At 38.3% G+C, this 16946-nt stretch overlaps 1 protein-coding gene across 9 annotated transcripts in view; it reads right to left on the bottom strand.

The window, feature by feature from the left end:
- Window positions 1-12064: 12064 nt before the first annotated feature.
- The window catches only part of CAPSL (calcyphosine like), a 30387-nt gene continuing 25505 nt past the window's right edge, over window positions 12065-16946 (bottom strand). For 4 of the 9 annotated variants that reach the window (XM_059173790.1, XM_059173785.1, XM_059173787.1 and 1 more), the window contains one exon: window positions 12065-12668. In XM_059173790.1, coding sequence (XP_059029773.1) covers window positions 12567-12668 — 102 coding nt within the window. In that variant the 3' untranslated portion in view covers window positions 12065-12566. Of the gene's footprint in view, window positions 12669-13539; window positions 13633-16946 lie in introns of those variants that run through there. The other 5 variants (XM_059173794.1, XM_059173792.1, XM_059173793.1 and 2 more) reach the window with 3 other exon arrangements.

Raw genomic sequence — 16946 nt, forward strand, 5'->3', positions numbered from 1 at the left:
CAAATTAAGGAATTAATAACAGTTTGTTGAGTATCTGTTTTACGTTACTTTGTCCTGTGCTAAGCACTGGAGTTACAGAGATGAGATGTTTCCATTTCACCATCACCGGGGGCCAAAGACACACAGGAACAGTTACAATGTCATATCACATACTTGAAGGCCAGGTATCACCAGGATTCTCAGTTGAAGCAATAAAAACAAATGTAGGCTGATTTTTCAGAAAAGGAATTTAAAAAGGCTACTAGAGTCCTCCCAGAAAATTCAAAGGGATCGAAGAACCAAACATGGAGTTCACGAAGCTGTCCCTTCCCTCTAGCACAGGCATCTTCAAAACCTGGTCAACCTCCTCCACCACCACCACCAACCCCAGAGTAGACCTGACCACCATGTCTGGCAGCTTCACGTCCCTGGAATCTGCAGTTAGGTGTAACAATGCCTACCTAGCTCAGGTGCCTGGGCTCAAGCAGTGAGAAGCAGAGAAGAGAAGAACTTGTGTTTGCCTCTTCTGCAGGAAGAGGCTGTGCCTCGTAGATTGGGGTTGTCTCCAAATAAAGGAATGAATTGCTGCCGCTGGCTGAGGAAGGAAAACAAACAAACCAGGAGCAGCAATGTGGAGGAAATCACACTTGATGTGGCAATGCAGTGGAAGCAGGAATGTGACAGAGATACAGGAACCCGCAGGATGTTTCCTGGCAGAGAAAGCTGCTCAAAGTCATGGAGCTGTGACAGAACATGGGGCGTTGGGGGAGGTATAGATACAATAGGTGATGCCTCCTTGTCTCCCTCCATTGCAAACAGTAAGGTGTTGGTTTTTCCCAAAAGTCAGACCCAGGGCACTTTTATAAAAAGTAATACATTGCTGCCTGGAACACTTTATTTTAACTAAGAACATCTGACTGTATGCCCATTCAGCACTCATCTGTAAGAAGAGCAAAGCTGCTCCTTTGGGTTGTGGGCTGTTGACCATCATCTACTCTTTCCAATTTTGCCTTCTTTAAGATGGATAAGGACCTTCAAACACTTAAAAAAAAATGTAGATGCCTAACTTTGTAAAGGTATTTAATTTTTCAAAATGTTTTAATTTTTTTAAAATTAAATTTAAAATTAATTAAATTTAAAATTAATTTTCTAATTTTTTAACTTTTAATTATTTAAACTCTTCAAAGGTATTCAACAGCCCTGTCTCATGCTATCATGTTTTCAGCCCTGTGACAGCATTTTTTCATGACAAGCGTGCCTTTGTCAGTTTTTTTTCAAACCATTGAAGATAGTTCTTGTAGATCCACATGAGTCTTTCTTTGCATACTCAAACTTCATCAGCCTTATAATATGATCACAGTAACAGGTCCGGTTGGCCTACACAAGTCTGAAACACGCAGGACTGACATGGGTGAGTTTATGTTTCACTAGAAGATAACCTGCTAGCAGCCAAGTCTCAGCAGAGGTGTTAACTGTACCTCACAGAGAGAATGAAGCGTGCTGGTTCATTCGGCAGGTGGTTCAGTGGAAGCCATCCAGAGGCAGAGAGTCTGCTGAGCGATGGCTAAGACGGTATTAAGAGAACTGGTGGGGAGCAATGGTTAAGCATTTGACAGGCCAGTCTCAGAAGTTTTGATTTAGTCTTCAGGGAATATACGTGGAAAGATTTTAATCAGGGTTGTGGCATAATAAATTTTATGTGTGTATCAGGGTTAATGGAGGAATCCTGTAACACCTTAGGCTTACTTCTATTCACCACATTGATTTGGCATTATCTGATCTGACTCCCCTTTGGGCTTCTAAGTACTCTGGCAGAGAGAACTGTGACTTACTGGTGTGTATGTGTGTTGTTAAACACAGTACCTAAGAATCAAGAAGGCACTCAATCATAACATGGAATGAATGAATCAGCATGCTAGTGAATGATATTAGTCAGTGTGCTTCCTTATTACCATTCAGGGTAGATTAATGCCAGGATAGGAGGCTCAGAGACACTGCATCCCTGAGAGAGTAGCATATCTGGCAGCCACGTGTAGGGAGTCGGTTGCCTTCCCCATCCACAGTTACCTCCCCAGCTGCACTCTTAACCACTGTAACCACAGAAGTGGGGAAACAATAGGGTGGGGGAAAGAATTTTTCAAAGCTTCATTTTTCAAAGCTTCATTTCTCTGGTGAATATCTACATTTAATTTTGTTTATTTACTTACTTAGTGTATTTCTGATGCACAGTGAAGTCTAATCTAACTTTACATTTTAATGGCTCATGGCATTTCTGTGGGATTTGTGTATCTCTTGCAATGAGGTAGCTGTTAAGGCAAAGAAAGTATGATGCATAAAACTTGGTGGGTCAGAGGAATACATTAACACTCATGAAAAACACTGGGGAAAACAAATGTGAAGCAAACAACACAAGAAGACCCAGAGGTTTGAAAAACAAAATTTTGATGTCAAATTCTGCAGAAACAGTTGAGCTGATCTGGTGGACCCTCAACTATAAATTAGGAGGGTCAATTCCTTTCTACTCTGGTAAAAGCTTCTCAATGAGAAGAGAACTCCCAGAGGCTGAGAAGGGCTTTTTCTTTTTTTTATGACAAATTATTTTGTTGCAAATTATGAATTGGACTGGTCATTACAAAAAGGATAAGTAATCAGAAAATATTTTAATATTAAGCCAAAGACACTGTTGTCTACTGATAACAATGAAATACTACTTTTATAGGTTAAGGAATAATTAGCTTAGATAAAAATTTAGGAAATGCTCTTCCATGAGACTGATGAATATGCTGTCAAGTCCCTTCTTCACACATCAACAAACTTTCATGGATTTAAATGTAAGGGTGCCAATGCAGATTTGAGTGATGCTTAGGATTAATTTTTTAATTAAAAAAAGCTTTAGCAAAATAAGAATAGGATATAGGCCAGAGTCTTGCTCAATGGTAAAATATTAAAAGTACCCCATTAAACTTAGAAATAAAACAGAAGAAATTCTACTGTCACCACATTTAACATTGTTTTTGAAATGCTAGAAAGTGCAATTAGACAAGGAGAAAAAGCGAGAGGCATAAATATTAAATAGGAGGAAACTAAGTGATCATTACTGGCAAATGAAATGTTTGCAAACTCAAAGGGATCAAGTAAAAAAATACACTAAAAGACACAGAGACTTTATTAAAGCCTTTGACTATAATATTTCCACTTGTTGAATTATTTCTTTAAATCTTCATTGAATATTTATTATGAAACAAATACTTGCTTATTCCTCAAAATTTAAGAAACACAGACATATATGATGAAACAAGTAGAAGACCTCATTCCCCAATTCACTGCTCAGAAATAATCATATTTAATAAGTGATGTGTAGTCTTCCACATCATATTGTTTCCATATTGTTTTAAATATCAATATGGAGAAATATGTGTTCAAGAAGAGCCTGCACAAGTCTGGAGAAGAAAAGAATTGAGAAGAAACTGACCAAATGAGTGATTTTGACATTTATTCATTTTTTAAAGATAATATAAATTACACTCATTTTATATTTAGAAATGACAAAATGATAAAAATTATCAGTGCAAAAAGCTACAAAGTTACTTGCCTAGAAATTATAGATATCCCTGGTTAGATTTTCCTTTTTTCTTTTTCTTTTTAATTTTTGTTTTCTGTTTTTTGACAATCATAGACATAGACATAGAGAACCTATGTGTCCAAATCAGGGTACTTATAAAAATTTCATTTACTTCTAAGTAGGGGAGAAAAGGTAGATTATTTAATAGAGATTAGAATAATACACTAGCCATTTGTAGATAAAGGTGGAAGTCCTGACTTCTAAAATAAATTCAACATAGATCAAAGATATAATGTTAAAATGAAAACAAATATGATAGAAAAGATGAGCAAATCATTTTATACTTTTTGAATGTGAAAAGCATTTCTAAAATGCTTTTCTAAAATAAAATCACAAAACCCAGAAACCATAAAAGAAGCGATAAGCTTGAGTAGGTAAAATTTAGAATATTTTAATTTCTTTATGAAATTAAAAAATGCACAACAAAAAGAAGATAAAAATAAACTGTAAAAACAGAGTAACTACAAGATAGGCACAGTGCTAATATCCTTAGTATCCACAGTCTTTAGATCAATAAGCAAAAAATGAATAATTTAAGAGGAATATGAACAAAACACATTAGCAGATGGTTCACAAAAGCAAAATTTATTCTAAAAATAGGAAATAGGAAATATGCTCTCTTTCATTCAGAATAAAAAGTGCAAATAAAATAATGAGGTAAATATTTTGCCTATTAAATTGTTAAAATTAAAAATATTGCTAAACTTCAATGCTGGGAAAGGCATATGAAAATAGGCTTTTTCATATACTTTTGATAGAACTATAAATCAGTGAAACTTTTAAGAGGATGCTTTAGACATACATGACAAAAATCTAAATGTGTATATTCAGAAATTCCACTTTCAAGAACTCTCTACAGAAATAATCAGAGGGGCTCAAAAATACATGTACCAAAATATCTATGCGCCACTGTTCAAAAAGGAGAAAAATCATAAATATTCTACATAAAATATGGTATATCCATACTATGGAATAATAACAAAGTCACTAAAAGAAATATGGTAGAGATTTAGATAAATGATAAAAATGTCTGTGCCATTTTGTCATAGGCTTCTAGGAAGGGGAAATTCTGTAGAGGTCTCTGCCTCTCTCTTACTCCCTTCCTCTATCATTTCCACAATAAGAAAATACCAGATTGAGCTGTGTAACTATTAGCTGTTGCTGTGTTGATGGTCAGTAACAAACCATGCCAAAACTGAGTGGCTTTAAACAGCATCATTTATTGTCACAAATTGTTCATCGTGTGGGAGTTGGATGACCTAGGCTGAGTTCTGCTGGGTGATTCTACTAGTATCAGCTGCAATGACTCTGCATCTGCAATAGAACAGAGTCAACTGACTTATGCTGGGTTCAACTGGGAATACACTGATCTGTGAGTTGCCCATCTTTTTTTTTTTTTTTAACATAATTTTTTTATTTTTTATAAACATGTATTTTTATCCCCAGTGGTACAGGTCTGTGAATCACCAGGTTTACACACTTCACAGCACTCAGCAAAGCACATACCCTCCCCAATGTCCATAATACCACCCCCTTCTCCCAAACCCCCTCCCCCCAGCAACCCTCAGTTTGTTTTGTGAGAGTTGCCCATCTTTTTCTTGAGAAAATACAGAAAGGGAAATTAGAGGATCGATTCCATTTATTATAGCACCAAGAACCATAAGATACCTGAGAATAAACCTAACCAAAGAGGTAAAGGATCTGTACTTGAGGAATTACAGAACACTTATGAAAGAAATTGAAGAAGACACAAAAAGATGGAAGACCATTCCATGCTCTTGGATCAGAAGAATAAACATTGTTAAAATGTCTATACTGCCTAGAGCAATCTATACTTTTAATGCCATTCCAATCAAAATTCCACTGGTATTCTTCAAAGAGTTGAAGCAAATAATCCAAAAATTTGTATGGAATCAGAAGAAACCCCGAATCGCTAAGGAAATGTTGAAAAACAAAAATAAAACTGGGGGCATCAAGTTACCTGATTTCAAGCTTTACTACAAGCTACTCCGTCTTACTCTTTTCATAGTAGAGGTGCAAGAGAGGAAACAGAAACACAAAGACCTTCTGAGACTGAAGTCCAGAACTAGCACACCTGTCACATCTGTCATTTGTACCTCATCCTATTGGACAAAGAGATCAAATAGCCAAACCCAGGCTCAAGGAGTGAAGAAATACTTTTTTTTTTTCTTTATGGGAACTCTGAAAGATAAGGTAAAGCATGTAGATAGGAAAGGGATAGAGTTGAGACATTAATGCAGCTCCTTCAGTCACATTTGAGGATAGATATGCGGTCAAATTTACAGGACAACACAAATGTTGTCCCTATCTGAGGAAGCTCTCCTCTCCCATTCACACAACAACAGCACCACCGCAGACACCTTCTCTCCATTCCTTAATGATAGGGCTTTTTTTCTATAATTGTACTGTGGATTTGGGGGGAAAGAGAAGTGGCTGGGCAATGGAAGGATTTCAATATTCATAGATCTCTCAATCTAATAGCAGCAAACCTAGCCATTTCTCATATGAATTGTTAAGTGAGAGAAAAAACACACACACTCCTAAGCATGAAATTTAATTTTTCCCCTTCGGTGTGATTGACTGAGTTAAAGTCATGTGGGCATCCCTGGACCAAAGATAGTCACTAGAGAATGCCTTGCACTAACAGGCTTGGAAATGGCTCACTCTCTGGACCTGGGAATGAGATAAGTCTCAAACAAAATTAAGGGTGAGAGGAATGAAATAAAGGATATTAAAGAAGCAAACTAAAGTGTCTACTAAGAAAATCTCCTTTTTTAAAGATTTTATTTGTATATTTTAGAGAAAGAAAAAGAGATAGTGAGAGAAAGAGACAGTGCATGAGTTGGGGAGGGGCAGAAGTAAAGAGAGAATCTCTAGCAGACTCCCTGCTGAGGATGGATTCTCAACATAGGGCTCCATCTCGGGACTCTGAGATCATCACCTGAGCTGAAACCAAAAGTCAGACACAACCGACTGAGCCATTCAGACAGTCCAAAAGACTTTTTTAAAAGTATATATAAAATACTTTATATATATATATATATATATATATATATATGGTATATAAAGAGAGAGATAGAATATTAAAGTTAGAATATGCTTTGAAAAAAACTCTGGAAGGCAAAGCTCGAATTTTTCAGTGGTTATTATTAAGGAGAAGAATGGAATGATAGATGAGAATATAAAAGTAAAAGACTTTTCAATTACTGTTTTTGTCTCTTTTCCTTTTCGGAGGGAGTGTATATGTTTTATTACTATAACAAAATAATTAAAAGAATAAAATGTTTCTCAATATAATTCTTACTTGGAATTAAAACTTTTGTTTTTTTTTCTGTAAAGTTCATTTTTCTAGAATAACATTGATATTGACTTACTCAACTAAAAATATGCAAATAATGAATCATGGAACACAACATCAAAAACTAATGATGTACAATATGGTGACTAACGTAACATAATAAAAAAATGAGATTTTCTTGTTCTAGATCCATAATCTGATTTCTTTTTGTGGGTGACACAGAAGTGAGCTTCAAGACGTCCTATCCTCGCATCTTGTAAATAATTTCTGAATTCCACCATAGTTCATCAAGCACATTGTAGTTGCAAATTGCAGTGATAGATGCTATGAAACAAGGTGAAATGCAAGAGCACCTGGCTCTAGGGGTCCCAAACAGCACAGATTCAGCCACTTACCACTGATAAAACCCAGTAGTGAAACAAGAATTTATTTCAGCAAGGCCAACATTAGGAAGACAGAGGACTAATGGTCCAAAGCCTGTCTCCAGAGTGCTGAAAAAACTTCTAGGTTTATATAAGGAAAATATGGGACCCAGGTTGGTGGGTATGTTTAGCCAAGCATTAAAGATAAGGCCAATCATTGCTCTGGGGACAATCATGCAGGGTCTGGCCAACTAGCATCAGGGCAGCCATTATTGTTTAAGGGGGTGGTTTCGGTTCCCATCATGGGATGCTTTGCCTGCCAGGTCCTTTGCCTAAGTTAAGAGATAGGTTGGAAAAAAGAACTTAATTCATTAGAAAGTACAGACCAAAGTCAAACTGGAGGTAAGCCAAGTCCTGTGTCAATATAGTATGTCTCTATGGTTCCCATCTCTTCTTCTTCATCCTTTCTGCTATATTGTCCTGGTAGAAATCTCACAATCCTGCCAAGTGGTGTCCATATAAATTTGTGCTTTCCTCTATTGGTGTTTGGCAGTACTTTCTCCCTCCAAGGCCCTCCATGATTCCTGCCAAACCTCCACCTCTCCAAATCCCCCCATTAAACCTCAACCCTTCTCATTCCCAGCGGGTATTTTTGCCTTTACTTTGAGAAAACTAGGCCACGACTCTTATTCCTCTCTTCATATTTCCATCTACAAACTCCCAAATTCCCATAAATACCTACCAACTCTTCTCCCAGTCAAAGGATGAGACATGCCTCTGTCAGTAGAAGACCAACTCAACCATTACTGTCCTTTACCCTTCCTTCCCCCACTCCAGAACTTTGTCCCTTCAATCATGTGATATCTCCTATACTTTTGCTATTTCCATTACATTCATTGGCTTTTTACCTTCAAGACTTTCTTATCGATCCAGACCTATACCCTGAGCTTTAGAATAATGTCCACTAAGCTGAACTTCCATGAGTAAATATATCATATGCCTTTTGATCAGGGTTAAATTTCTAGCACCTAGGACAGTACTCACTGGTAGTACTGAATATTTGCTTAATAAATACTTTCTGGTTGAGTGAATGCTCAACTGCCTATCTGTTTCTTACCTAGATATCCATAGAACTCTCAAAAGAGCTCTCCATTTACCCCACCGGTAGCTTCTCGAATTTGTCATTTCCCAAGTCTGGTAGAGAAGCTGCCATGATTTGATGAACTTAAGAGACCCTGAAAAGAAGGACAGTAGATGTCTCATGTATAGACTATATGAACTGGGGTTTTCCCTTCCCTTCCCCTATATGCCTCATCTGAGAACCATAGAACAGGAGGCATCTTTGTGGCTCAGTCAGTTAAGCATCTGACTCTTGGTTTCAGCTTAGGTCATGATCTCATGGTTGTGTGATCAAGACCAGCATCAGGCTCTGTGCTCAGAAGAGACATCTGGAAATATATAAGTCAGGACAAATTATGGGAGCCTTAAATGCCATGCCATAGGTCTGAACTCTCAAATGGTCTTGGGGAATTACTGAATATCTTTAATATCTTTAAGAAATGAAGTGACATGATTGAATCTGAGGTGTAGGAAAAATCATCCTGGTATTAGCATGAAGGGTAGAGGAAAAGGTATAAGACTGAAGGCACAGACTTACCTGTGGACCATTTCTACATTTGAGGTAGGAAGAACTCAACATGTAAAATGGGGAAGGAGAAAAAGACACCAAAAAAAAAAAAATCAGCTGACTCAAAAAACTGCTGTAAAATAATAGCAAACCCTTCTATACAGCTTATTTAGCACCAGCTGAAGTTCTAAGTGCTTCCCATATATTAACCCATTATCTCTGCTTAGCAGATGAGAAACTGAGCTGTGAGAGATCAAGTAGTTTGTCTACACTTATAAAGCTAGTAAGCCACACAGAATCAGATTTGAAACCAGGCAGGCTGACTCTGGCATTTTCACTCTTAACCATTTCTTGGCAAGGGAGGGAACAAAGATCCTTGGGTTTCTAGCTCATGTAACTGAAGACTACAGACTGAGATAAAAGTTCGCTCAGTATTAGTAGAAGATAGGGTGGGACTAATGGAGGCCACGGAAAGGAGTAATGAATTTTATTTTGGATCTGCTGATTTCAAGTGAACGTGAGTGACATGTGCAAATGTCTGTTACCTGGGCTCTTGCAACGGAAGAAAGTCAAGTCTCCTTTCCTGCCATTTTTTGGAGCTGGCATTATGTGTTAGAGCTAATATCTTAATGATGTTCTGATTTTTAACTCTATCTGATTCTAAAAAATTTCCCCACAATTTCTATCTGTAATAATAGTCTGCTTTGTCAGTAGACAATACTCACAAACCCTGAAAACTTCCCATAATTTATTAAATTAGGATGATTAGTTATTCTGCTGAATTATTTCCAGATAAGATTGTTCCAATTTAATTCTTCCCTCCAAGATGAAACAAAAAAGTATCTGATGTCTGGTCAGTTCACCAGGGCTTCAGTGAGGTACATTCCAAATGGTATGGAAATAAGATAGCCCACAGAGCAATATTATTTTTACTGTGATATTTTATACACAATTAATTAGAACAGAGGTATAGAAAAGTACCCTACAGAGACTAATTTCACCCTCAAATGGGTGAGGTAAGCCAGATCCTCAGTGATTCCATTGACATGTCTAATTAACATATCTAAAGTGAAAAGTGTGTCCCTTTCATGGGTAGTTGCTCAGCTATGAAACATTGAGAAACAGAGAGGTCAGGGAGGAATTTTTGTTAGTTCCCTCCAGGGATTGTTATGAAAAGAATATTATGGTCTTATTGGCAAGATGAATGCAATGCAATAAACTGTCAGCCTAATTTCATTAAATATTCTAATACACATGCCCTTTGTTCTTATTCCAGTGACTAAATAACCTTATAATTGTTTCCAACAAAGAACCTGCCTCTAGGGCAAAAATTTTCTCATTTACTAACATAAGTAACCTGGTTCCAGCATGTGAGATAAGACATAGCTACAACTCCCCACGGAAAACTCCTGTGTGGACATAGATGGAAAATTCCTAGCTCCTCTACATAGAGGGAGATAAAGGATGAATTGTCTCAGAGTTGGCATAGCATGAATTTCAAGATCTAGAATAGAGCCATAAGGCCAAGAGACAAGACAGGCCAAGTGGAGAATCATTACCTAATGTGGTTGTAGAAGTTGTTTTCTTCGTTGCTAATATGACCAAGAATAGAAAGACCTCGGTTCTATACTCCTCCAACCTGGCAAATACCTTACTCCACATGGATTAGCAGGACCACCAAACATGTCTCCCTGAGAAGATGGAAGGCAGGGCACCTGGGTGGTTTAGTCAGTTAAGCACCTGCGTTCAGCTCAGGTCATGATCCCAGGGTCCTGGAGATTTAGCCCATGGGGCTCCCAGCTCAGTGGGGAGTCTTCTTCTCCCTCTCCCTCTGCCCTGCTCATTCTCTCTTAAAAAAAAAAAAAAAATGAAAGAAAGAAAGGAAGAGGAAGAAAAGAAAAGAAAGGAAAAGAAAAGAAAGAAAGAAAGAAAGAGAAAATGGAAGGCAGTGGGGACTGCTATTTTAAGTGGTAGAAACAGCTAATGGTCCACTAAAATTTGTACTCTCTCCCTATTAGATAGATTTGCATTGGCAGGAAGATTTCCTGATTGAGACCACACTTCCCAGCCTCCCTTGCATTTAGATGTAATCATGAGACTAGTGTCATCAAGCAAAATGCAAGCAGAAGAGATGTGTGTCCCTTCCAGACCATACCTTTTCAGAAAGTTCTTCAGCCTTCTCTACATACTCTTTCCCTTCAGATACCTCGATCTCAGTGACTACAGAGCCTGAGAAAACAGCAGAATCATAAAATGGAGGAATCGTGCAACCCAGAATCACCACCTGGAGGAAAGCTATTCACTGACCACAAACTGGATACATAATACTGCTTCAGGAATGAAAAAGAAATATCTATTGTATGAGCTATGATAAATTTTAGGGTTTATTTACCACAAATGTTACCTAACATGCCATGTGTATGCCCTCTGCACTGCTTAGTAGCATCGGAGAACAAATTGCTAAGTGACTAGACTAAGAGCTGAATCGTCGCTCTCTCCCATCCTCAAACCCAGAGGAGGCTCTCTGATCTGGCCTCAGCAAGTGTGAGAATTGCATTCTCCATAGTAGATGAGTGGCTTGGCATTCCAGTTGCTATGAGCTCGCTCAACATAGGTCTGTCTTAGGAGATGGACCCACTCCCGGCGGGCTGACACATTCAGAATCTCAAGGCTGGAAGTCTCCAGGACTCAGCCCTCCAATCAAAATGCCTCCTCCCAAGAGTGCTATTTTGCTCCTACACATGCCTGGGGGCACATATATTTTCTTGGTACCTCCTTCATATTTTCAAGACTCTGATGGCAAGGAGAGGATGGCCCAGCATTGACAAATGGGCCAGGAAACCTTGCATCATCTGCCTTATGGAGGAGCCTAAAAGTGGGTTCCAAAGATGAATTCCCAAAACAGTTTGAAAGCTTTCCTCACTGGTGTACCCTAAAGTTCCAGAAAGCCTCCAAGTCTTTTTTTCCTGATAGGTTGACCCAGGACGTGATCCCACAAAATCCTAGTCTTCTACCAAGAGGGCCAACTGAGCTCACCTTCCTTTTGTCACCAGAATCACTTGTGACTCCTGTTCACGCATGTGTGGGCATTTGTTGACTTTAAATCCCTGGCTTAAAATATGAAGACAGAAAAAAAAAAAAAAAAGACCATTAAATTCCAGAATAAAATAAATTTTATTTGTATTCACCAAGAGACACATTAGAATAAGTAAGCTCAGGAAATTTTACAAAGTCAGATGTTCTTCCAATCTTTTTATCATCACCCACTGCTAAAGACTGGAAAGAGAGGGAACAAATAGAGATTTGGGGAAACATCTACCTTTACCCCTGTAAGAGGAATGACTGTAACAAGAGGTACATTATTTCACCAAAGAACCACTTGCCAGTCTCACTTCATGGCTTGCTTCATTCCTTCCTTCCTTCCTTCCTTCTGTTCTTCCTTTCTTTCTGATTTAAAAATATATCCTCAGCCATTTAAGCAATGCATAGGATCCAGGCCATTAAGTAAGATGACTGAAGATCTATTGCTTTTAAAATCCTAGATCTTTCAGAAACTTTAGTTTACACCTTATCAAGAATCTATAGCATTGGACGTCTTTCAAAGTCATTCCACTCTCTGAGAGTCCCCGATTTCCGAAAGAATTAACAGACAGAAAGTCATAATCTCCAGGATTTTGTCATCATTAAAATGAAATAGGCATCCGTGTCAATAGAAGCACTGACACCAGCATAATAGTTCAAGAACTCTTCTTTCGAAACCTGAGAGGGATAAAGAGCAGGAGAAAAAGAAGGACATGGTGTCAAAATATGTGAGACATGGTAAGGCATTTTACATTCTCCCTGAAATGTTTTCAATGGAGTCTGATCTGCCACTGATGATCAAGCAAAGTCAGGTAACTGACTCTGAGATCAGGGAACCTGGCTTGCCCCTCCCTTCTGAGATGGGGCCCTTGCACGGTAGGCTAAAGACCCACCTGCCCACTGGCCATCACCTTTTGCATTAAGATAAAAATGTTTAGAGCTGTGCTATCCAATACAGTAGCCTCTAACCCCACATGGCTTTTTAAGTTTAAATTTGTTAAAATTAAACATAATGAAAAACTGAATTCCTCTGTTGCACTAGCCACATTTCCATTGCTCAATCGCCGTACGTGGCTAGAGGCTGACATCTTGGAGAGCACAGATGGAGAACATTCCCATCATCACAGAAGGGCCTATGGGACCATTCTACTCCAGAGCATACTTGGCATGATTATACTTGTGATTATTATTAATACTTTAGAGAAATTTATAGCATAAATGTACAGGTTAAAAAGCTCTTTAAGGAAAGGAAGTTTAAGTAAGATGACTGAAATAAAGGATAGAACTAGAGAATGGGGTGCTTCTCAGGATCCTTGGACACCCAGGAATCCACGATGGCTGGGATTCAAAAACAGGATGTAAGGCACTAGCCACATGGGAGGTGCTAAAAGGCAAACTTCTCATTTTGGTCAGGATGTGTATTCGTGTTTCGTCATTGGCCCTGTGAAGCCTATAATGGGCAATGAAATTAAAAGAGCAGAAATCAGCCTGTGGGATCCATTTCTTTCTCCCCCCTCTTAACCCCCCCTGTTTCTTAATACAAACACACAGAGTATTCTATTCCCCACAGTCTTAGGGGTACCACTCAGAGGCTGGGCATTGCGGGAACTTGCTTGGCCTGCCAAATGGGAGGAGTCCAACCCTGCAGGAAAAGGAATATAGACATCAAATTTTCAAACTCTCATTCTTGGCTCAAAATAAGTGGGGGTGGGGAGGGTAAAGTTACATTTTGTCCTTTTAAAAACATGAGCAAGTACAATTTGAAAAGGGCCTTATCATTTTCAAAGAAGAAATTTCATCCCCTTCAACTGAATTATCACACAAGCAACATTTTAAATGATCCAAAAGCACCATCTGGGAAGTAAACTTTTAAAAGAAGCATGATATGTAACATGTTAGCTATTAAAGAGAAAAATATTTTGGAAAGACTTTAAAACAGAAACAAAAGCTAGATGAACTCTTTTAGTACAGGGTTGTTAATGTTTCAAGTCTTCAATTGAGGGAATTATGTTAAATTAGAAAATCATGTGAATGTCAAGACACAATATGATAATGTGGTAAATTGACAAAGTTGGTATTAGATATTAAATTAGATCTAACTTTGGAGCTCAAAATCTTCTTAATTTCTGGTTTCTCAAAGCAATATCTTAACTGTTGACATTATGACAAATTCTTGCTTTCAATGCATACATAGCTTACCCACTACAAGCATGTATAGATTTTTTAAACAAAATATTTGAAAATTTATATCATAATGTCACTGAAATTCTGCTTTATAAAACACCTTTTCAGCCTCAATTTCAATTAAAGATACTATCAGGATAAGATTTACATATAGGAACTCCTCACTATCTAGAAATGGTTTGAGTCACAGTTAGATAAATAAAGTCTTGCCAATGAACAATTGGCCTAGGGCCATTTTCAGATATGTGGGAATTTTTTATGACTAGCATTTTAATTACATTTATGTGCAAACAGATATCTCCAAATACCTGTAAAACATATATGCACATAAGCCAGCACAGCTCTTATAATCTTTACATAATGACTTGCTTAAGAACCCATCCTTTTTAGTGTTGGTGAGACAGAAGTAGATTTTCACTCAAACCCTAAGTGAGCTCAATTAGAGGAGCTTAAATTAATGGTGATTTACTCTATTTACTGTGCAGCTTCAAAGATTATCTTAAATAAATGGTTGTAGAATGATGTTGCTAAATGAGATTTTAGGCATGACTCAGGATGAAATCTGTGGAACAGGGTTTATTCTGCAGTCCCCTTGGAAACTAAAAGAATGATCTGGGTTTCAGAAGGTAATGCCTGGTGTTTGGTAATGCTCTGCGTTTGTGCTGCACTTTATCCCATCAAGGTGGAAGCAATCGGAGGCTCACGATAACCCCGGCAAGAGAAGCTACTCTGCCATCTGTCATTTTCTCTCAATTACAGGTTCCTTTTCTGTTCCAAGGCACTCTCAGAGCACGGGCCATCATCAGTTCCGCATGTGGTCTGAGTGTTTCTAGGAGACCAGCAACTCAAACCTTTCAAGTATAAGATCAAGATGTTCCCAGAATCAATACCCGTGTCTGAGTGCCAAATGCAAAGGTTTGTAAAGAAAAAGTTATTCAAGTCTTTCATGACAGGATTACAAACTACATACTCAGATCTTGCTTCAAAATTTCAGGTGCTTGAGCTCTGAGTTACAGGGTCCCTCTTAAACTTATTATGGGGTCTCGTGCAGAATGACACATCTGAGCCGCGCGGCACTTGTCCCTATGTTGGGAATGAGAGTGGGAACAGGAAACTCATGGTGCTCACAAGAATTTTGGTGAAACAGAAATGGCATCAACCATGTTCCATGGCTGTTAGAATTTGTGTCATACTCCAGAGAAATCATAAACAAATAAATTCCATTTATGAAGAGTAAGAAGACTCTAGAACAGGTCGGTTCATTTTGAGATTTTTCTTTCCCTGATATGATATACCTTTCTGGTTGTTGCAAGTTCCATTATCAAAACCTCAGCTACTGGTCGGTGGTTCACATTTTCAGTGTGTTCACTCCTAAAGAGCACCTTTCACTCTATTCTGCTGAGGGAAGATACTGGCTTTGGCGAAGCAGGTGTGAAAATAAAACAAGAAGGTTATGCTATTCTCAGAGAGGAAGAGCTGCTTCACCACAAGCTTCTCACCACACCAACTGAGGTGGCAAAAGAACTCTTCTCACACAGCAGCTTCTCAGAACCCCCATCAATCATTTGTTTATGTTTCTTTCAACAGATTTCACTCGTCATCTGTTTTATAAGACATAATTTTAAGGGACTCATTTGGTAACTTGGTTGTTTTTTTTTTTTTTTTAAGACAAGGAAAAAACTAGTTATCTCTCTCTAAGTTATATAGTTTCCACATCAGCAACCTGGAGGAGTAGGAGCACACTTAGAAACTGGCTTTCCAAAGGATCAGTTACATGAAGATGACATTATACTATAACCTATCAGATCCTTTGGCAGCTTTATTTTTCCTTGAATCATAAGCATTTCTAAAAATTGAAAACTTTGCTGCTTCTTTCAATAAGCTCTTAATTTACAACAGCAGCTTACAATTTCCAGGAAAGCAAGTTTGTTGACCAATCTGAGAAACTGGAATTTGGAGGTGGGGGGGTTCTTTTATGCCCCAGAGGGTTGTGTATAAGTCCAAAAAGGTATACCACTCAGAGGATGTTAGTAGAATTTCATGAATGAGGAGCAGAAGGGCCCCACACACCAGCCAAGAATACATATTTGGTTAATTTCATCTCTCCACTTGATTAAACATCAGCAGAACAAATTGCCTCTGTAGGTTACCTAAAGAGGGTTGAATCATTCCCTACTTGTACTCTTATGGCTCAGCAAGGCAATTCACAGTGGCCAAGGGAAGTGAAACACTGACAGTGATCTGCCTCCAAGAATAAAGGGATCTTTTCTTGGCAGTGTCTTGATAGACTTCCTATAATCAGTAAATTTACTGCATGGTCCTACAGCACATTGTCATAGGAAGGGCCCCAACTATCCTGCCTTCAGGGCTGATGCTTCTCCTCTCTTATCTCTGAACTCTGGGCTCTTGGTTTGGGTTCAAAGCCAGTGGTTTTGTTTGAATTTATCCTATAGCTTCTTCCTCTATCCCCAAAGCCTACACATAGTAGTGACTCAATAAATATTTACTGATGGGATGTATTCAACCTTGAACTGTGACAAAGGCAATCTGCAGCCTACTTGGCGGGGACCCAGCTCTGCCTTAAAAAACTGCTCTTAGGGTATGAATGTTGTTCTGTGTTGCTACCAAACTACAAAGAGCCATCCATCACCCTCCAGAGTGTCATTTGGGTCTGGGACAAAATCCTATCAAGGTTCGAATGTCTAGGAAAATTAGCCGTGCAGGTGGGCTGGAAGAATTCTGCCTCAGGCTGCAATACCAAGACTTCTTCAG

The sequence above is a fragment of the Mustela lutreola genome, chromosome 5 (assembly GCF_030435805.1).
Source record: "Mustela lutreola isolate mMusLut2 chromosome 5, mMusLut2.pri, whole genome shotgun sequence".
NCBI lineage: Eukaryota > Metazoa > Chordata > Mammalia > Carnivora > Mustelidae > Mustela > Mustela lutreola.